The sequence below is a fragment of the Canis lupus genome, chromosome 10 (genome assembly GCF_011100685.1).
Source record: "Canis lupus familiaris isolate Mischka breed German Shepherd chromosome 10, alternate assembly UU_Cfam_GSD_1.0, whole genome shotgun sequence".
Lineage (NCBI taxonomy): Eukaryota > Metazoa > Chordata > Mammalia > Carnivora > Canidae > Canis > Canis lupus.
The window spans coordinates 12,677,905-12,699,423 of record NC_049231.1 but is presented as its reverse complement, the minus strand read 5'-3'; the positions used below and the strand labels follow the sequence as shown (position 1 = coordinate 12,699,423).

Here is a 21,519-nt window from a genome sequence, read left to right as displayed (position 1 = left end):
ATCCATGTACAGTACTATTTTTTAATGAGTGTATTTGTATCTTAATCCAAAAGTCAACAAACTCTGAGAGGGATTGTGCCAAGCTCCCAATCCTTTTAATTACCATAAATCAGTAAAGAGGCACAAAGATGATATATGTTGATCAAGAGCCAGCTTCAGGATCTATGTAAGATATTTTTAATGGGTAGGTTAGAAATCATAATAGTTGCTAATTAGGAAAAGGTCACAGACTCACAGGATAGACAGATCAGGCTGTGGGCTCCAGGAGTTTGTTAGCACTGTGATAATGGGCTAAATTACTTACATTTTATGGTCTTTGGTTTCCTCCTCAGTAAAGAGGATAATGAAATCATATTTATAGAGTTTGGAATGAAGATCAGGTATTATAATTTCTAAAAGCTATAGAATCTATAATTGGCACATAGCAGACACTCAGTAGTTATCACTACTAGTTGCTATGATTATTATTATTGTTATTATTATTATATGATAATATAATTTATACTGTTGTAGCATTTTAATGTATAGTAATAATGATCCTCTTCAGAATGTGCCAGTAAAGAATTAACCAGTTTCCTAAACTACAACCTAATCATCAGGTTGAAGGGATTTCCCAGTATCACCCCATAACAACCATCAGCTCAGGTAGATAATGTGGCTCTCAGTTCTCGTGAAGTAAGGACAGAGAAAATCACATAAAGTAAGCAATATTCAAAAATAACCCTTTTTTCATTATTGAAAATGTAAATTCAAAACTACTTAATAGGTATGCATCATCTCACCCATGGATCTGAAGTAATTTTGATTTCACATATAAGCAGCTTCTGTATGGGAGTAGTTTGCCATATGCCACAGGAAATAGAGCTGAGAGTCTTATAGCAAAAACATATAGATATATTTTTATCATCTTCAAGACTGTCTCCATTTTTGACTCATTTTGTTACACTTCCCTAGGGTGACTAAATGTCATCTGTTTTTTTTTTTCTTCTCTTTGTCTGCTGTGCTCTAGTGCCTGCCCAAGTGACTGGCTTGTATGTGGCCAACCAAGGGACAACCAGCAGTCTGTTTACCAACTGGACCCAAGCACTAGGAGACATAGAGTTCTATCAAGTCTTACTGATCCATGAAAACGTGGTCATCAAAAATGAAAGTGTCTCCAGCGAGACCAGCAGATACAGCTTCCACGCCCTCAAATCAGGCAGCCTCTACTCTGTGGTGGTAACAACAGTAAGCGGAGGGATCTCATCCCGACAAGTGGTGGTAGAGGGAAGGACAGGTAAGAACACATGAGAAGTCCAGAGTATATTCTAGGACTTTTCAAAGCACCCTAAAAACAGATCCATATTTGACTTTCCTAAGAGCCAAGTTTCAATACCAACCATCCACACATGTTGCTCTCCTAGGAATGGAAATGGGTGGGGGAGGTGGGGGCAGGGGAGGGGAGGCGAGAATGAATTCTCAATTTAAATCTCCCAGAACTTCTAGAATGTGTCAGAACTTCTAGAAAAACCTTTGTGGTAACATAATAGTCATTTGATGCCTAAGCTTATCCCTCATTCAGTTGATGAATTTCTTACTGTGTATGTCCCAGTTAAGATAAATAAGTAACGAGATTTTTTTTTAAGTATATTCTCTTCCTTTTCATATTCTTGTTTCAAGACATAGAAAGGAGATGATTTTCAACTTCTATGGTCCAAAAATGAGTTCATAAAATTCCCACATCACATATATTTTCATGAGCAACATTAAACAAGTGCTTAGTACCATACACCACCTAAACAATGTTCCTTGACCTTGAGGAGATCACAGTCAAATAGGACAAAGAGCTAAGTAAATAAACAAGTGTCATATGGTCGCATGTGTCAGACAAGGCTGGCACTAAAGAAGGAAATATAATTTTCTACACAAGACCAAGAAAGAATATAAATAAACAGTATAAAATTTATATTGTTTATATTGTTCTAGTTTCTTAGAAAAAAATTAAGTACATTCAGTAAAACTTTGACAATTATTGATAAACTCAGAATCAGATCAGTGACTTTGCCTACTCAGTTCTATATGATCATAAATTGGATTTCAGGCTCCTCCTTCTGTACCTCTGATACTCGGATTTTGAGTATCAACTGCAGGCATCATAGATATGTCCCTTTTTAAAAATCATGAATCTTATCTACTTAATGAACCCAAGGAACATTAACTTCCTTAGCTCTCCCAGAAAAGCAACTAAGCCATTGAAAAGATATTTCCTAGTTTTGGTAGAAATTCACTGATATGTGCCATTTTGCTCATTCTGTGGCAGCTAATATTATTACCTACATCTTTCTTCCCAATACTTTCTTTCTTCTCTGTTAGTGCTTCTTAGTACCGGCCATTGGTGTGGCATAACCAGGGCTGGAGGATTGAAAAACCTTGCTTGGGAATCAGGAGGCCTAGGTTCTGGTCCTAGCTCTGTCATTAACTTAACATCTCGAAGCCTCCAGTTTCTAATCCATCCCCGGTAACTTACCCCCATTTATCCCTGTGCCCAGTAATTTACCCCAATGTATTTCTGCTGGAGTGAGGAAGGAGAAATAACAAGAAAGCTGAGAAGGTTAAGAAGGGCGCTGCACCCATTTCCCAGTGAGACGTAGTTGTATTAGTCAGATCAGACTGACTTATTTCCTGCTTACACCGACTATTCACCTAATATACACCATGGGGGGTCCTGATTAGACAGTTCTATTGGTTGATTCTTTCTTGAGCAGCAATTCAGGGATCCAGGCTCCTACCATCTGTGGCTCTTCCTTCCTCTAGGTCCTCAGAACTCTGTCAGTTTCTCCAGAGAGTCGAGGTCATGGGGTGGGGGAAGATGACCAAACCGGGAAGCAGACACATCACTCCTCCCCCCACATTCCATCAGTGGGAACACACTCAAGTGGCTACATTTCACTGCAGGGGAGGCTGGGAAATAGAGCCTTGCCGTGTGTCTAAGAGGAAGAGGAAATGGTTTGCTAACAACGAGTCAGGTTCTGCGGCACAAGTTAATTTTCATTTTAAAATATGTCAAGGGCTTTTGAACTTACTGTGATAGGCTAACATAGTTTGGTACCTGATACCACTTGAAATAAGTGCTTGAAATAAGTGCTTTAATCATAGCAGAGGTATCAGTATTTGACGCACGGTATATAACAGAAGCATGCAAAAACAAGACAAGAAAGTCCTTGAAGAGTGATCATAAGGTTTTGAGGAGAGGGCAAAATATAAATAAATATAAGCATGAGTTATTTGACTCAAACACATTAGGAGTGCAGACATTATCACAAGAAGAGGGGAAAATGGGATTTTACTACAGAAACACAACTAGAGACTTTGAAATATGCCTAGATTAGTAAATTTTATATACAGTAGATTGTAAAACATTCAGTAGCTAACGCCTTGATAATGATTACCATCTACTCAAATTGCTGAAATGTCGGTCAGTGCTGAAACAGTTGAAAGGTTTTGAAAGCCTTTCTTGTTCACACATATTTCCATGGAGTTGAAACATATAAGTAAACCCTCCCAGCCTAGAGAAGGTGGCAAGATATTTAAGGTTTATCAGATATGCTTAACAAATCTAATTCTAACCTGAGAACATGCTGGTTCTAGAGGAAAAACAAATTTTGTATCTGTTTTGTGGGAACATGAATTTATATTGTTGACAAAACATTTGATAATTGTATCTTTTCTAATAAAATGTTAGTTGCAAATATATCTAGGGGTTTTGAAAAACAAGCACAGTTCTTTGGAGAGCAATCAGGGGATTGCTCATCACAGGGGATGTACGGATTATTAAATGGAGAGAAGAAGAAAGAGAGGAAAAGGGAGAGGGAGGAAGAACAACATCAGCATATAAATATTAAAGGGACACCTGAGTGACTCAGTGGTTGAGCGTCTGCCTTTGGCTCAGGGCGTGACCCTAGGGTCTTGGGATCAAGTCCCACGTCGGGCTCCCTGCATGAAACCTGCTTCTCCCTCTGCCTGTGCCTCTGCCTCTCTCTCTGTGTTTCTCATGGATAAATAAAATAAAAAAAAAAAAAAATATATATATATATATATATTAAAAGGTTCAAGTTTATGTCTAGGAAATGTTCCTATATTTGGAACAGCATTAGCAGAGCTGTTCAATATGGTGCTATTTATAATTTTTGATGATGGACAAGTGCCTGTAAGTGTAAATATTTTGAGGCTTAACTCACAGAGTCCAAGCATATTAGATTAGAAGGATTCTCCGAGGTCATCTAGCTGGATCCTGTCCATTGTACGTGATGCACTGATATTGACAATTACATGAAAATACTTCTATATACTTCTATATGACAATATATGAAAAGCTGAAGTAGTGAACCAATGATGAAAATGGGAGTGCAGTTCACATACACTACAGGATTTTATTCTGATATTTGCTAGGGCCAATACTATTTACTGTACACCTATTTCTGATACATGTATAACTACTCCTCAATAGCACAGTGATCAATTTGCATATTGCTTCAAGCCAGAAAGCTCCTTGAAGGCATCCGCATCTTTTCCATTTTTGTATATGTGGCAAATAGTAAGTCCTCCATAAATGTTTGTGGCAATAAACCTCAATTAAAACAAGCAAATGATAATGGCCACTATCACCACAGTAACTCTTTCTGCCCACAGTTGGGTCAATCTCCAAATTTGTTGTTTTCAAGATAGGCGTTTAGGTTTATTTCTTGCCACTAGAGGGCAGGAAATGCTTTATAAAGGGCAGATGCAACCCCTCTCAACACGTTTGTTATTAGACACCCTAGGAATAAATAACATCATCACAAGATCAAAGCTACCCCAAAGTCTAAAGCTCACTAGCAAAGGTATGGCATTCTCATCTTTCCCTTCAAATCTCTTCATTAATTGATGAGTTTGGTTCAAGCTGATTCATTTGGATTGTTATGTTTGTTCCTTTTCCTACAAAGGGAACCTCCTGCCACATGCACATAAAAATGCCTCCACTTAAAATACTTTGTAAACAGCAACACCATAAAAATGCAGTATTGGCATCCTTCTATTTATGAGACACCCAAAGACCTCCTTGCGTTTTTATTTGAGTTAGCCTTGCCGATCTAAGAACATTCAGCTTCCAGAAGCTAAAGTGAAATCCTTCCATATCTTTGACCTCTGAGGTCATCAGAGAAGATCTTCTGAGTCCACACTGTTTTTTTGTTTTGTTTTGTTTTGTTTTGTTTGCTGACTGCAGTAGATGATTCCAGATTTTTGACTATGCTTTCGTTTTAAACTTTATCCCCCTTTTGAAATCACAGTCCCTTCCAGCGTGAGTGGAGTGACGGTAAACAATTCTGGTCGGAATGACTACCTGAGCATTTCCTGGCTGCCGGCTCCTGGAGATGTGGATAACTATGTGGTGACACTCACTCATGGAAACAGAGTGGTTCAGTCCCTCGTTATTGCCAAGTCTGTCAGCGAATGTGCCTTCAGCTCCCTTACTCCGGGCCGCCTCTACAATGTGACCATAACTACAAGGAGCGGCAAGTATGAAAACCATTCCTTCAGCCAGGAGCGAACAGGTAAGGTTCTGAGGACAGCTAGGCTCTGGAAGGCTGGCCACATGGCTCAAGGCATCAGATCTGAAAAAATTCTGTAATGATAGGGTTAAAGGCTATTGAGATCACAGAATTGGGACAGTCTTCAAATTTTGACCCTAGGAACACCTTATGTGAGCAGATGTTTCCTTTAAAGTAAGATGAGCACTCCTTTCGTGGCTAGAATTCATATTATGTTCAAATATAGTACCAAGTGTGTCCTGTTCAGGAAATACTTTTTGGTTGCTAGACACGGGCTTTAAGAATGTTAACTTACTTAATTCTTGCAAATTCCTCATTGAGATGGTTGTCATGATTCCCACTTTGCAGAGCAGTAAGTCAAGGTTCAGAGAAGTTAACTAACTCGCTCTGCTGTGTAGCTCTAGGGCCTAGGAAGTTCTGTGTCCTAAAATCCTTCCTGAAATGTCTGATCAAAGTCCACTGTTCATTCTTTCTCACACAAGGTGAAAATGTTAACCTTTATTGTTCTGAGACCAGGAGCAAAATCTTAGCAAAGGCAATGAATGACAGGACTTTGATGTGCTGGAAAGAGCTAAATTTAGACAGCTACCATTTTCCCAATGTACTTAACACTTCAGGGGGTTACAACTGAGATTGCTGCTTAAGGTCAATGTTAATATTTTGTCAAGTCTTTCCTGCTGAGCTATGGGTTGATATTTGCATTTAAAAATGTCATGGTTTTTTTGACAAGGGAGTCAAGAATGCTCAGTGTAGGAAAGACCGTCTCTTCAATAAATGGCCTGAGATCATTGGATATGCACGTGTAAAAGAATGAAACTATACCACTCACAAAAATTAACTCAAAGTGAATTAAAGACTTAAATGTAACACCTAAAAATATGAAACTCCTAGGAGAAAACATAGGAAGAAGTCTTTTTTACGTGGGTCTTGGTGGTGATTTTTTGGATATGACATATAAAGTATAAGCAAAAAGTCAAAGACAAACAAGTGGAACTACATCAAACTAAGAAGATTCTGCACAGCAAAAGAAACCATCAATAAAGTGAAGAAACAACCTATGGAATGGAAAAAAAATATTTGCAGACCATCTAGCTGATAAGTTGTGGTTAATATCTAAAATGTAAAGAACTCATACAATTCAATAGCAAAAAAGTAAATAATCCTATTAAAAAATGGGTAAAGGACCTGAAGAGTCATTTCTCCAAAGAAGATATACAAAAGGCCAACATGTACATGAAGATGGTCAACATCACTAGTCATTAGGAAAATGCAAATTAAAGCCACAATGTGATATTTCCTCTTGCTTGTTAGAATGGGCATCATCAAAAGACAGAGATAACAAATGCTGGCATGGACGTGGAGAAAAGGCAACCCGTGTGAACTGTTGGGGGTGTAATTTGGTACAGCTACTACTATGGAAAACAGTATGAAAGATCCTCAAAAAATAAAAACTATCACATGATCCAACCATTCCTCTTCTGGGAATATATCCAAAGGAAACAAAATCAGTAGCTCAAAATGATATCTGCACCTTTGTGTTCATAGAAGAATTATTTACAGTAGACAAGACATGGAAACAATCTAAGTGTCCATCAGTGGATGAATGGATAAAGAAGTTGTGGTATATCTATGCAATGAAATACTATTTAGCCATAAAAATGAGGAAATCCTACCATTTGCAACAACATGGATGGATCATGAAGGCATTATGCTAAGTGAAATAAGTCAGAGAGAGAAAGGCAAATACTCTATGACCTGACTTATATGTAGAATCTAAAACTAAAGCAGAAAGAAACTCATAGATGGAGCACTTTGGTGGCTCAGTAGTTGAGCATCTGCCTTTGGCTCAGGTTGTGATCCCGGGGTCCTGGGATCAAGTCCCACATTGGGCTCCCTGCAGGGAGCCTGCTTCTCCGTCTGCCTGTGTCTCTGCCTCTCTCTGTGTCTCTCATGTATAAATAAATAAAATCTTAAAAAGAAAGAAAAAAGAAAGAAAGAAAGAAGAAAGAAAGAAAGAAAGAAAGAAAGAAAGAAAGAAAGAAAGAAAGAAAGAAACTCATAGAAAAAGGCAGAGGCAGAGGATGGAGGGAAAAGGAATTGGAGAAAGATGATCAACAGGTACAAACTTCCAGTTATAAGATAAGTAAGTGCTAGGGATGTAAGGTTCCCCATGATGACTATGGCTAATACTGCTATGTGATATATAGGAATGTTGTTAAGAGATTAAATCATAAGAGTTATCATCATAATAAGAAAAATTTTCTTTTTTCTTCTTTCTTTTTATTGTATCTCTATGAGCTGATGGATCTCAGCTGAACCAACTGTGACAATCATTTCATAATATATGTAAATGAAACCATTATGCTGTATGCCTTAAATTTATACAGTGATATATGTCAATTACTTCTCGATAAAACTGGAAAAATAATGACGAAAAAGAAATACTATAAAAAATGAATTTGTCAAATTTCCAAGACCAAAGTGAATGCACGCTCACCTATGTTGAAAATTTCAAAATCACTTTTGACACATGTTATCCTTTGCTAGGATCTGCTAATTACCCCTACCACAAAATTTTCTACTGCCATGTCTTAATTTTGCTTTTCTTGCCGATAACCTGAACATGGTTCTTATTACTTAAATTTATAATGGGTCTCCTACACCTCTCCTCTGTCCACTTACCTCCATCATGCTTAGTATTAACAGCTATCCTATGTGTCCCTCTAAGTTCCCATTCACCCTTTCTAGGAGACATTTAGTATTCGTTGCAGTTGTTTATATCTCTCCCTCTGTGATTGCCTCCATGTCCGGAACCATATATTTTTTGTGTTTCTCTCAATACCTGGCCCATATACCCATAGTTTTACTGTTGTTGCTGAGTGCAAGAATTAGCCAGTCATCTTCTGGACTCAAAAAGACCTTACAAAAATCTAAAACTATGAAATACATTTTATTTTTTCCACCAGGATCACGGCAACTGACATCATCCTATTACTTAGCACCAGGTCTGAAATCTAAAAGGCATTCAACAAATGTTTAATGAATAATCAGAAATCACCTAAATCAGCAGCTTTAAGCTAGTGCTCCATGGGTAGATCTTAGGAATGTTAGGAATGTTATAACCCCTAAAACTGTTCGTGAAGTTGTTGCAGATAGGAAAAGTATGTGTGTTTCCGAGGGGAGTGAGTGTGTGGCTCTTACCAAATGCTCAAACTTTCCATGACCTCAAAAAGGTTAAGAACCACTGATTTACATTGCTACAGCATCCTAACATTGAAAGTGTCTGTAGATTGATCTAATCTCATCTCATTAGAAGATAAAATCCCAGAGAGAAACTTCGCTTTTCCAAGGTCACATGGCTGACCAGTAATCAACCTCAACCTAGTTCCAGCACTACTTCCATTACATCATGCTATCCTTGAAAGCATTGGTCAGGGATATAAAGAGCTATTCCCTACTCTCATATAATTTAAAAATTAATTTTACTGATAATCACAATAATGCCTGAGATCTGAAAAGTAGATTTCCACTTATGAAGCAGCCTTATGTCACTGTCTTATGTTGACCAACTTGGAGCCTAAAAATCACCAGAATCAAAGGATATGTCATCCAACTACTAACCCCTTGCTTCCCCTCCGTGTCAACTCATGAATGTTTCCTATCCATCTGACCTTCATATTGCAAGCCTTTTGCTAAGATTGGTTTTAGTTGCAAGAAAAACAACCCTTTATTCAAAGCACCCTCTTGACTCTTTACCAGCATGAACCTGGATGTGACGCGTGACTAATCAAGGCAATCCATTTGCCCCCAATAAATCATTCTAACTCTAGAGTCGTGTCTGAGATGCTGTCTTGTTGATTTTGGCTAATGGTGTCGAAGCCCTTTCCCTTTTCTAATGCATTTTGGGTGAAAATATTGATCTTTCTAATTCTGTATCACATCAACTCATTGTGCATCAAGGCAGGTCTCATAAATTACCTCCGATTCTACTTGGAGAGCCCCTTATTGACTTAGCATGGTATGGAGCTTGGTTTTGCTTCCTGTAGTAGTGGCTTTGTCTTCAATAAATTGCCTGGGTCATCGACTTTTCTTACTTAGCCCATGCATAGAAACTTCAGAATTTCTTTTCCTGTACTCTGTGATGAATAAATTCTAGCCACACTGTAATTGGTTCAGGTAAATATCTTGAAGAAAGCACACCTGTCCTGGCTTCGTGTCCACAGTGAGGTCTATTCTAATACAAAAACTAACCAGTACCCACACCACCAACAAAAGATGATAAAATGCAACTTGTAGATGTGAGGAGCATCGTGGCAAATATAGCTTAGATGCCAAAATATTGAAATTTCTGTATCATTTCATGCTTTGAGGTAAAGTGGAAGAGAAGCCTTGGACACCGGCTTTGTCCAGTTGGTTGATCAATTGATAGATTGGTTGAGAGAAAAACCACAGGCACACAGTGTTTATTTGTTTGTATATTTATTTATCGGGGAAACCTCAGATGCACAAAATTGGATTAATCATAATTCTTGTTTCAAGAAAACATGTTTTGTCACTTCTATTTATTTTTTGGCTTCCAATTTAATTTAGGCATTTAACTAATCATTTTTAATAATTTCATCTGCACCTGAGAAACCACTACCCAAAATAAAAGCTAGAACCTTGACAATAATCTGTATCAAATCATGTGGTTCCTACTTCACTGATTAATCTCCAGGTAGCCATCATCCTGACTCCTATTTTCATCTCTTTTCTTGCCTTTCATCTTGCATAGTTTTCTTATTTATGTAGTCCTAAAATAACAGGTTTAAAAATTTTTTAGCTATTCTAACATTTTTAAAAGGTTATTTTATGTAGTATGTAATCTCTTGAGACTTAGTTTTTCAATTGATATTGATAAGATTTACTTATATTTTGTGTTTTAGCTTTAAAGGCAAAAGATCCACATTTTTGCATTTTGAGTTCAAAAGAAAGTAATTCTGACTGCTATATAATCTCACTGTGTACATATACCAGTCCATTCACCTACTCTTCTTGCATGATTGGACATCCTGTCTCGTACTCAGTCTTTTTTTTTTTTTTTAAGATTTTATTTATTCATTCATGAGAGGAAGAGAGAGAGAGAGAGGCAGAGACATAGGCAGAGGAAGAAGCAGGCTCCATGCAGGGAGCCGGATGTGGGACTCGATCCCAGGACTCCGGGATAAGGTCCTGGGCTGAAGGCAGGCGCTAAACCGCTAAGCCACCCAGGGATCCCCCTCTCGTACTCAGGCTTATCGGGTGTTTAAATTTTGGCCAACCGTATGGATATAAAATGGTATTTTGCCGTGGTCTTGACTGGCATTTCCCTGATCACCAATGATGTTAGGCATCTCTTTGTGTATTAATTATGTGTTTCCTCTTCTTCCATTTTTCTTTTGGATTGTTTATACTCTTCCTGGTAACTTTTTATCACATCTTGAGTCACTAAGGTGTGTTAGAATTATTAATATCATCGCCATCATTCATATTAATCATCAGTTATCATATTTAATGTTCCATTTTGTACATGACATTTTGTGTAGGCAAGAAACAAGATTAGAATTAGTTCATCAGATTCTGTAAAAAGAGCCATTTAATTGTTCCAAGTAGTGTAACAATCCTTCCCCTCCAGAAACGTGTGATCTAAAGGTCTCAAACTTCTCTTTCCAGCACCCACCGAAAGAAATCTACTCACTTAGCTTTCCTGTCCCAGGTGGTCATCTGTGATCAATTACTCCCTTACATTCACTAAATCTTCAGCTGTTCTCTGTTCTCTTTTTCAGTGCCTGACAAGGTCCAGGGAGTCAGTATTAGCAACTCAGCCAGGAGTGACTATTTAAAGGTCTCCTGGGTGCACGCTAGTGGAGACTTTGATCACTATGAAGTCACCATTAAAAACAAAAACAACTTCATTCAAACCAAAAGCGTTCCCAAGGCTGAGAACGAGTGCGTATTTGTTAAGCTAGTCCCTGGACGGTTGTACAGTGTCACTGTTAGTACAAGAAGTGGACCATATGAAGCCAGCGAACAAGGGAATGGCAGAACAAGTAAGTGGAAAGGAAGACTGTTAAACCTGATGGGTGATTGGGACTCGAAGGCCATCGAGTAAATAAAAGATCTGAACCTTGAATTCTCTCTGCTTACTGATCAGTAAATTACATTCCCAGTCTCACTGGGAACATCATTCAGTCAAGCCACGGCCTCTAATTCCAGAATATTTATTGGTAGATAAAAGCAAGCATAGTCAGGGAGCAAGAAGGCCAAATGTCCCATTTTTCTTCCCTGTCCCACCGCATCGTGGCATTTAAAGTTCTAAGCATCTTGTTTTATCTTATGATTGAGGTCATAATCCACTTGATAATTATATCCTACCAGCGCTTAGCATATAAGATTCATTACAACTTTTTACAATTTTACAATTGTAAAATTACAATTTTAAGAGTTGCTTCCAATTTTTCTTATTTAATTCTTATGCATGAAGTGGCTCAAGTGGTTTCTTTGGGGAAGAGAGATATTTGCCAGTTCCTTGAATGTAACGCATCCATTATTGTGTAGGTAAACTTTGAACCGTCACTTTCCTGAAGGGCCTTCTCATATTCCTCCCTAGTCCCAGAGCCCGTTAGGGATCTAACACTGCGGAATAGGAGCACCGAAGACCTTCTGGTGACTTGGTCCCGAGCTGATGGGGATGTAGACCAATATGAGATCCAACTGCTCTTCAACGATATGAAAGTTTTCCCTCCTTTTCACCTCGTAAATACTGCAACCGAGTATCGCTTCACCTCCCTGACCCCGGGGCGCCAGTATAAAATCCTTGTCTTGACCATCAGTGGAGAAGTACAGCAGTCAGCCTTCATTGAAGGCTTCACAGGTAATTTGAAATGTGGCTCTTGAACTTGAGTAGGTGCAGTGGTGTGTTCAGCATGCTGGGTAGCCAGGAGTTTTGGTTGAGGATTTTAGGGCAAAGGGGAGATGGCAAGAAGCGAGGTTATCTTGATGATAACAATGATGTTGTCCACGCTGGACAACAAAAGTACGACGTAGGGTGAGTAAAAAAGGCTTTCAGAGAAATAGCATTGGACTGATGTGAATAGCTTGTAAGGCATAAAGATCAGATAAAAATAACTCTGTTGGTTGGGTTTCCTTTGAAGTGTTGTTATGATCGTTAACATTTATCGACAGTTTACTGTGAACCAGACCCACAGCAGAGCACTTTATGTGTACGTTTTGTTCAATCCTCACAACTCTGTGGGCTGGTTACTATCACTATAATTGCCATTTTTCTGATGAAGAAACGGAAACTTACTGAGATGAGTAATTTGCCTATAGTTGCACAGCTAGTATAAATGAGAAAACCAAGACTTGGAGCAAGGCAATCTGCCCCTCGCTCTATACTGACATTCTTCATTTCTCCTCACTGGCTTCAATGTCCCTCTAGATTTCCCCTATTAAATTCAGTTCAGGCAGGAAAGTCCGAAGGAAACGGTATCAATATACCACGTGAATTCTTTTAGGACGTGCCAAAATACAAGAAGCATGACAATGTTGGTTGAAAATTCCCCTAATTCATTCTTTAAGTGATGACTTTTAAATTTATTTTCCTTTTTAGTTCCAAGCGCTGTCAAAAACATTCACATTTCTCCCAACGGGGCAACGGACAGCCTGACAGTCTACTGGACTCCTGGTGGTGGTGATGTTGATTCCTACACTGTGTCAGCCTTCAGGCAAAATCAAAAGGTTGAGTCTCAGACCATCTCGAAGCACGTCTCTGAGTACACATTCCAGCGGCTGGAGGCTGGGGAATTGTACCAGATTGTGATCGCCTCGGTCAGCGGGTCCCTCAAGAACCAGATAGACGCAGTGGGGCGGACAGGTGAGTGCCCACCTGGAGAAGAGCCAAATTGTTCTCCATAACGGGATGACACATGGGCTGGCTTAGCTACTCGCAGTCAAAAATATCTAAATTCAAAGCCATAATTCGATGTGGTTTCAAGAGCCCTTCTCCTATTTTCTTTTTGCATTTTTCTTTATTAACAGAGATCTTCAAAACAAAAGAAAGGTAATGAGGAGCCAAATCATTTGAACAAATTTTCACGCTTGCTAAAGGATATAAAAACTTTCGTATACATCTCCATTTACAGTAACTCTTTACATGTAAATATTTACTATCTTCTGTAAAATTTACCCCTTTCTCAAATTTTTTTAAATGAACACCTATGCCGTTTACTTCATTTGTTATAAGAACAAGTAACAAATGAAGAAATGATGTGTCCATTTATGTTAACATTACCAATAATATATTACTTTTAAAACACAAATGAGCTAAAAGCACCTGCTATCTGGCAGACATTTACAATGATCTCTATTCGGGATGCCTGGGTGGCTCAGCGGTTGAGTGCCTGCCTTCAGCCCAGGGCGTGATCCTGGAATCCCGGATCGAGTCCCACATCGGGCTCCCTGCATGGAGCCTGTTTCTCTCTCTCTGCCTATGTCTCTGCCTCTCTCTCTCTCTCTCTCTCTGTGTGTCTCTCATGAATAAATAAATAAAATCTTTAAAAAATAAAAATAAAAAAATAAAATGATCTCTATTCATCTTTCGGTGGACACCGAGGCTCCTTCCACAGTGTGGCTACTGTGGACATTACTGCTATAAACATTGGGGTGCAGGTGTCCCGGCGTTTCATTGCATCTGTATCTTTGGGGTAAATCCCCAGCAGTGCAATTGCTAGGTCATAGGGCAGGTCTATTTTTAACTCTTTGAGGAACCTCCACACAGTTTTCCAGAGTGGCTGCACCAGTTCACATTCCCACCAACAGTGTAAGAGGGTTCCCTTTTCTCCACATCCTCTCCAACATTTGTGGTTTCCTGCCTTGCTAATGTTCCCCATTCTCACTGGTGTGAGGTGGGATCTCATTGTGGTTTTGATTTGTATTTCCCTGATGGCAAGTGATGCAGAGCATTTCCTCATGTGCGAGTTGGCCATGTCTATGTCTTCCTTTGTGAGATTTCTGTTCATGTCTTTTGCCCATTTCATGATTGGATTATTTGTTTCTTTGGTGTTGAGTTTAATAAGTTCTTTATAGATCTTGGAAACTAGCCCTTTATCTGATACGTCATTTGCGAATATCTTCTCCCATTCTGTAGGTTGTCTTTGAGTTTTGTTGACTGTATCTTTTGCTGTGCAAAAGCTTCTTATCTTGATGAAGTCCCAATAGTTCATTTTTGCTTTTGTTTCTCTTGCCTTCGTGGATGTATTTTGCAAGAAGTTACTGTGGCCAAGTTCAAAAAGGGTGTTGCCTGTGTTCTCCTCCAGGATTTTGATGGAATCTTGTCTCACATTTAGATCTTTCATCCATTTTGAGTTTATCTTTGTGTACGGTGCAAGAGAGTGGTCTAGTTTCATTCTTCTGCATGTGGATGTCCAATTTTCCCAGCACCATTTATTGAAGAGACTGTCTTTTTTCCAGTGGATAGATAGTCTTTCCTCCTTTGTCGAATATTAGTTGACCATAAAGTTGAGGGTCCACTTCTGTATTCTCTATTCTGTTCCATTGATCTATGTGTCTGTTTTTGTGCCAGTACCACACTGTCTTGATGACTACAGCTTTGTAGTACAACCTGAAATCTGGCATTGTGATGCCCCCAGCTATGGTTTTCTTTTTTACATCTAGTCCATCTTACAGAGGAGGAAAGTGAGGCTCAGAAGGCTTATAAAACTTCATCAAGGATACATGTAATAAGACCAAGAGTGATAACTCAAAACTAGGTCTGTCTGGCTCCAAACCTTATGCCTTCTCTACTGCGATACAAACTTGTAAGATGACTTCCATTCCCACAACCACTCATTTAGTTGTGCGGCCTGGGCTTCTGGACTGTGCCCTACTGTGTCTTGATTTCATATATGTGTCTCTTCAACCACATGTCAAGCACTGTGTTAGAAAATGGGAATTCAGTAGCAAGATAGAGCCCCCAACCTCAAGAAGCTTATCATCTAGTGAAAGTGACAGAGAAATGAAAAGGCATTTACAACATGATGACTTCTAAAATAAAAGCAATAGTGGGGCATGTCAGGAGCAAACATGAAGGAAGAGTCGGGGAAGGCTTCCAGGAAAAAGTAACATTTAAATAGACATTAAGAAGTCATACTGGTGTAAAAAAAAAAAAAAAAAAAAAAGTCATACTGGTGCCCCGTATGTTGACTTGGTTCCAGCAGAAAAAAACAAAGGCCTGGAAGTGAGAGAAAGCCTGGCACATTTGAGGACCTACCTACTACAGCGTATGTTAGAATAAAGATGAGCCATATGGCTAAGTAAGTAGATGGACCGAGTCATGAAAGGCTTCCTATGCCTTGGAAGGTGTTTAGAATTATGGAGAGCCATTGAAGGGCCATCTGCATGGCGCTGTTATGAGAATATGCCAGATACAGTGTGGGAGGTGAGGAAGCAAGGGCACTGGTCAGTCATGTTGTGGGGGATGCCATTGTCCTAGGGCAGTGGTAGTGGACAGAGAAGGGAGAGAAGTGGATACACCAAAGGGATATAAGTTTTAGGACATAGATATTACAAGACCCATGTTGGATCACATGTGGAAGAGTAAGAGTGACAACCCACATTTCTGACTTGTACCAAGTGAAGCGAAGGACAATGAGGAGGTTATGGGGAGCAAGCTAAGGAGTCCAATTTGGACCTCTTGAGAATTGGATGGAACATGCAGGGAGAGATGTCATTTGCAAAAATAGAAGAGAGATCTGAACTGCAAGTTTAAATTTGGGAGTCGTCACCATATGGGTAACAATTCAAACCATGGGAGTGGATGAGATGTAAGATTATGTAGAATGAGAAAAAAAATGAGCCTAGGACAGAAAATATTATGAAAAATAATACTATTTTGCCTTTCACATCGAGAACCATAGTAAAGAAAAATTATTATACACTACTACTTAGGTCAAGGCTGAAAGGTTTGACTCGAGGTAATCTTGGGAATGAAAGTCTAAACATAATTCCGCCATTTATACTATATTCACTGAATGTAAATTTGTTCAGCATCTTCCACTTTCTAGATACATAAATATGAATCACTTTGCATATTTATCAGTGTCACTTTCGCTAATTTTTCTACTTGTTTGACTTCAAGATCCTGTCTAAATTCAGAGGAAATAATGGAGACTCAAAGCAGGTATACAGATAATTCGGCCCAAGAAATGCTTCCTCCTAAGGGCACATGGAAAGTGTCCACACAACACGAGTGAAGCGGTGCTATCGTCTTCTCCCTGCAGTCGATTTAAAGTTTTTCTCAACTGGTTTCTCAGTTGGTTTACCCTAAGTGAGGGAACCTGACAGCCCTCGCCTCTCTTCTCCCTTTGCAGTCCCAGCATCTGTCCAAGGAATCATTGCAGACAATGCATACAGCAGTCATTCCTTAACAGTGAGTTGGCAAAAAGCCGTTGGTGTGGCGGAGAGGTATGAGATCCTGCTTCTAAATGACAACGGGATCCTTCTGAGTAACACATCAGAGCCAGCCACCACCAAGCAGCACAAATTTGAAGACCTAACACCAGGAAAGAAATACAAGATACAGATCCTAACCGTCAGCGGAGGGCTCCTCAGCAAGGAAGCCCAAACTGAAGGCCGAACAGGTAATGTGTACAGCTTGTTGTCTCGCCCCAGATCCCTCCCTGGGTGCTGCTCCTTCAGAGTCGCAGGGTCAGAGGGCTGAGGCCACACGGGGAGATGATATCTATTTCTTGACACAATGGGGACATTCACGGTGAATTATCACTTTCCCATCAATCAGCCTCATCACGCGGGCTTCACCTACCCCACTCCAAGTTAGATAGATTCCTAAAACCTACTGCCGCTGTGATGAATTACCACCAATTCAGTGGCTTAAAACAACACCAGTATATTATCATAGTTCTGGAGGTCAGCATCTGGAAGTGGGTCCTTGGGGGCTAACGTCAAGGCCCCGGGTATCGGCAGGGCTGTATTTCTCCTAGAGACTTTAGGGGGAGATCCTCTCCTTGCCCTTTTCAGCTACCAGAAGCCACTCACATTCCTTGCCTCATGTCCCCCTTCCAGCAATGGCATTGCTGTCCAACCTCTGTGTATGTCACCATATCTCTTTCTCGACTCTTCTGCCTCCCTCTTCCATCTTTTCAGGAGTCTCGTGATTACATTGGTCACCACCCGGACAATCCAGCATAAGCTCCCTGCCTCGAGATGCTTAACTTAATCACATCTATAAGGTCCCCTTTGCCACATAAGGTAACATATTCCCAGGTTCTGGGGACTAGGACGTGGACATCCGTGGGGGTCATTCTTCAGACCACAACCCTGGTCTAATGGATTACTTACTCACTAAGGAGCTAGGTCTGAAGAGGGGTGGGTGATGCTGACAGGGACATAAAGATGAACGAGGCATGCCCTGTCCTGAAGAGCTGGCTGAATGGTGGGGGAGACAGACACATAGACAAAGGATGATAGTACGTGGTGACAAGGATCGTGTAGAAGAAAGAATGTCCAACATCCAGAGGAGCATGGGGGTTGGGTCGAATGGGGAGGTCTTCATAAAACTGGCATTTCAGTACTATCATGAAGGATGAGACAATCCTGCCTATGGAGAGAAGATAGAAGGGCACACTGTGCAGACAGACCAGACAATCCTACGTCAAGATAGGGAGGTGTGAGAAGGACTAGCAAGGAGCCGTGGATGGAGGAAATATGGGTGGCACAATGGGGATTGGGGCCAGATTAGAGAGTGCCTGGCCTGTCTTCCTCAGGAGTTTATTTTTCAACTTGTAAGAAGTGAGGAGACCCTACAGGGTTTTATGCCAGAGAGTGAGTGTTGTGTAATAACAATTTGTGCCTTAAAGAAGGTAAATCAGATGGCAATGGCAGATACAGTGAATGGAGAAGAGACTCATTCATTCATTCGTCACTGAGCACCTACGATGTGCCAGGCACCTTTCTAAATGCACAGAAGTGTATAAAGCAAACCCTGATGGTCATGAAACTCATACTCTAGGAGGGTAGAAAGGCAACAAACAAAATAAGCAAAAAATGTAGTTGGTTAGGTGGTGGTGAACGCCAAAGAGAAAATTAAATCAGGAAAGGGGATGGCAAGTGTTAGAGGCTTACAATTGTAGATAGTACAGTCCTTGGAGGTTTTGTCGAGAAGGTGATATTTGAGTAAATGTCTGAAAGAAGGGAGACAAAGGATTATGCAGGTATTTGGCAGAAGAGTATCCCTACGCAGAGCCAACGGCAAGGCAGAGACTCTGAAGCAGAGTGTGTCTGGCCTGTTGGACCGGTCAAGAGGCCAGGATAGCTGGAGCACAGTGAGTGAGAACAAGGTGGAGGGATGTGGTCAGAAAGGTACTTGGGGCCATAGATGATTGCAGTTATAGGAATGACAAGAAATATTTCCTCATTAGGTAAGCTGGCACTTGGGGGTCTGAGTAGAGTACAGAAGGAAGAACGGAAGATTCCAGAATTGCTACCTGGGGGTATCTGGTAGAGGATGATGCCATTAATCAAGATAAAAGAAGCCAGAGGAGGGGAAATGGACAGGGTTCAGTTCTTGCCTGAGTTTAAGATGTCTGAATGATTTGCCATAAGAGATGATCATAGGTAACTGAAAATGTGGCCCAAGCTCAGAAAAGTGAGCCGAAGATAAGTATTTGGACCAAAATTCTAGTTAAATCCATGTCTTCGTCTAAGGCTGCTCTAACAAAAATACCATAAACTGGGTGGCTTGAACAACAAGCCTGTATTTCTCACCATTCTGTAGGATGGAAGTCCAAGATCAAGGCACCAGCAGATTCAGGGTCTGGTGAGGGCCCATTTTCTGGTTCATAGATGGTGTCCTCTTGCTATGTCTCACATGATAGAAGGACAAAGAGAGAGCTCTCTGGGGTCTGTTTTATAAGGGAACTGCTCCCATTCGTGAGGGCTCCACCCTCATGACCCTGATCACCTCCCAATGGCCACATTCCCTAATACTGTCACCTCAGGGGTTGGGTTTCAACATATGAGTTTGGGGGTGGAGGGGACATAAGCATTCAGACCGTAGCAATCCATAAATTGGACGAGAGGGGTTGCTCAGCTAGCGTTATGGAGTATGAGGGGAACAAAGGTTGGCATGATGGGAAATACCAACTTTTAAGGACCTGGTGCAAGGAGAGGGAGAGGGCAAAAGAGGAAGTGTTTGGCATGGAGGGAGGAGAACCCAGGAGAGACCAAGGCAGGTGTCCTGTCCTGTTTCCACTGGTACCCCACGACTTCTGTGGAATCGGGCAGCACCAGTGCAGGCAGCTTGGCAGCAGGTCATCTCTGGTGCCTCTTGATCACTTTGCCAACAGATACCACTGAAGGCCAAGGGGGTCATCAAATCCCAATGTAAATCTTTAAAAAAAAAAAATGGTTTTGGCTTTTCCTCTTGCTTCTCTTTCCTCTATCCCTGAATCGAATCGCCTGCTTTCTCTTTCTCTCCCACTGCTCTTCCCTCCCTGCTGCCCTTACCCCCAAGGGCCATTCCTCAGCTTTGAGACGGCGGTCAGAGATCGTTTTTTGATTTCTGATCTAGCTCTTAGTATTAGAAAAATGTTTAGTCACACAGGTCAGATTAACCTTTATTTTATACCCCCCAAAAAACGTCTTTGAAGATAATTTCCCATTACTGGTTTTTCTTTGTTCTCTTGTGGAGTTTTTTTTAGGGTTTTTGTTTTGTTTTGGTTTGGTTTGGGTTGGGTTTTTTCATTAGCAGCTTCAACATCATTAATGCACAAAATTCAGTCTTCCTTGCTTTGGGTCTCCATGAAGTCGATATTTTCTGAAGGCAGAGACCAAGTATTTTGAGTCGCTGTGCTGTGTGTCCACGTGGACCACAGACCTGGGCTGTGTCGGGGGGCTTGCTGTAACTCAGTCTCACTCTCTCGCTCAACAATTCCAGTCCCAGCAGCCGTCACCAATCTGAGGATCACAGAGAACTCCACCAGACACCTGTCCTTCAGCTGGACCACCTCAGAGGGGGAGCTCAACTGGTACAACATCTTTCTCTACAACCCAGACCGAACGCTTCAGGAGAGAGCTCAAGTTGACCCACAAATCCAAAGCTTCTCATTCCAGAACTTGCTACAAGGCCGAATGTACAAAATGGTGATTGTCACTCACAGTGGGGAGCTGTCTAATGAGTCTTTCATATTCGGTAGAACAGGTAAGGCCTGGCCCCAAGCGGGAATGTGTATGGCAGGGAAATGTGTCGGTACTTGCTGACTGTTCCATCATTTGTCTTTAGAGTTTCCTATTCTGGACGTGGCCTAGCTCAATGTGACTTTTGTGACCTTCAGGCTTCTTGACTCTAAATCGGACCTCTGATCACATACCAGCATAGCTTCCGCACTGGCTTCTGCTCTCTTGCCACCACTGTGGGCATCTTAGGGTTTGGTGGAGAAATGAACCTGGCTCCTCTGTTTGCCAGCACGCTGCCGCGAGAGGGCTGTAAGCCAATGTGGCCCGACTCAAGCCGTGCCCTTCAGGCCTGTGCAAGACATGCGGGCAGTGGAGGAGTGGGGGGCAGCTCCAGAGCCGGGCCTCTGCCAAAGGGACCGAGCAGTGAGTGCTGGGAGGCAGAGACAGGGCTGCGAGAAAGAACACGATGCATTGCAGGGAAAGGAGAGACAGAGACCTCTTTGTGGGCTGCCAGTGACACACGGAGTGCACTCTTCCATAATCTGAGTTCACTCTCTTATTCTTCTGGCATTTTTTTTTTCTCATTTGACGATGGTGTTTGTGTGCTTTACATGCCAGGCATGGGGCTGACCTGGGGAGCTCACATTGGCGGGGTGGGGGGGGGGGGGGCACACCACGCTCTTGAGGGAGGTGACTGGGGACACCTGCAGGCCTGGGAAAGAGACAAGCAGCACGTAGTGAC

At 41.1% G+C, this 21,519-nt stretch overlaps 1 protein-coding gene across 4 annotated transcripts in view; it reads left to right on the top strand.

The window, feature by feature from the left end:
• Positions 1-21,519, top strand: part of PTPRB (protein tyrosine phosphatase receptor type B) — a 116,966-nt gene that overhangs the window by 54,246 nt on the left and 41,201 nt on the right. For all 4 annotated transcript variants that reach the window (XM_038550010.1, XM_038550009.1, XM_038550008.1 and 1 more), the window contains 7 exons: positions 1,010-1,276; positions 5,307-5,570; positions 11,372-11,635; positions 12,196-12,459; positions 13,198-13,461; positions 16,955-17,224; positions 20,539-20,802. In XM_038550010.1, coding sequence (XP_038405938.1) covers positions 1,010-1,276; positions 5,307-5,570; positions 11,372-11,635; positions 12,196-12,459; positions 13,198-13,461; positions 16,955-17,224; positions 20,539-20,802 — 1,857 coding nt within the window. The remainder of the gene's footprint in view (positions 1-1,009; positions 1,277-5,306; positions 5,571-11,371; positions 11,636-12,195; positions 12,460-13,197; positions 13,462-16,954; positions 17,225-20,538; positions 20,803-21,519) is intronic.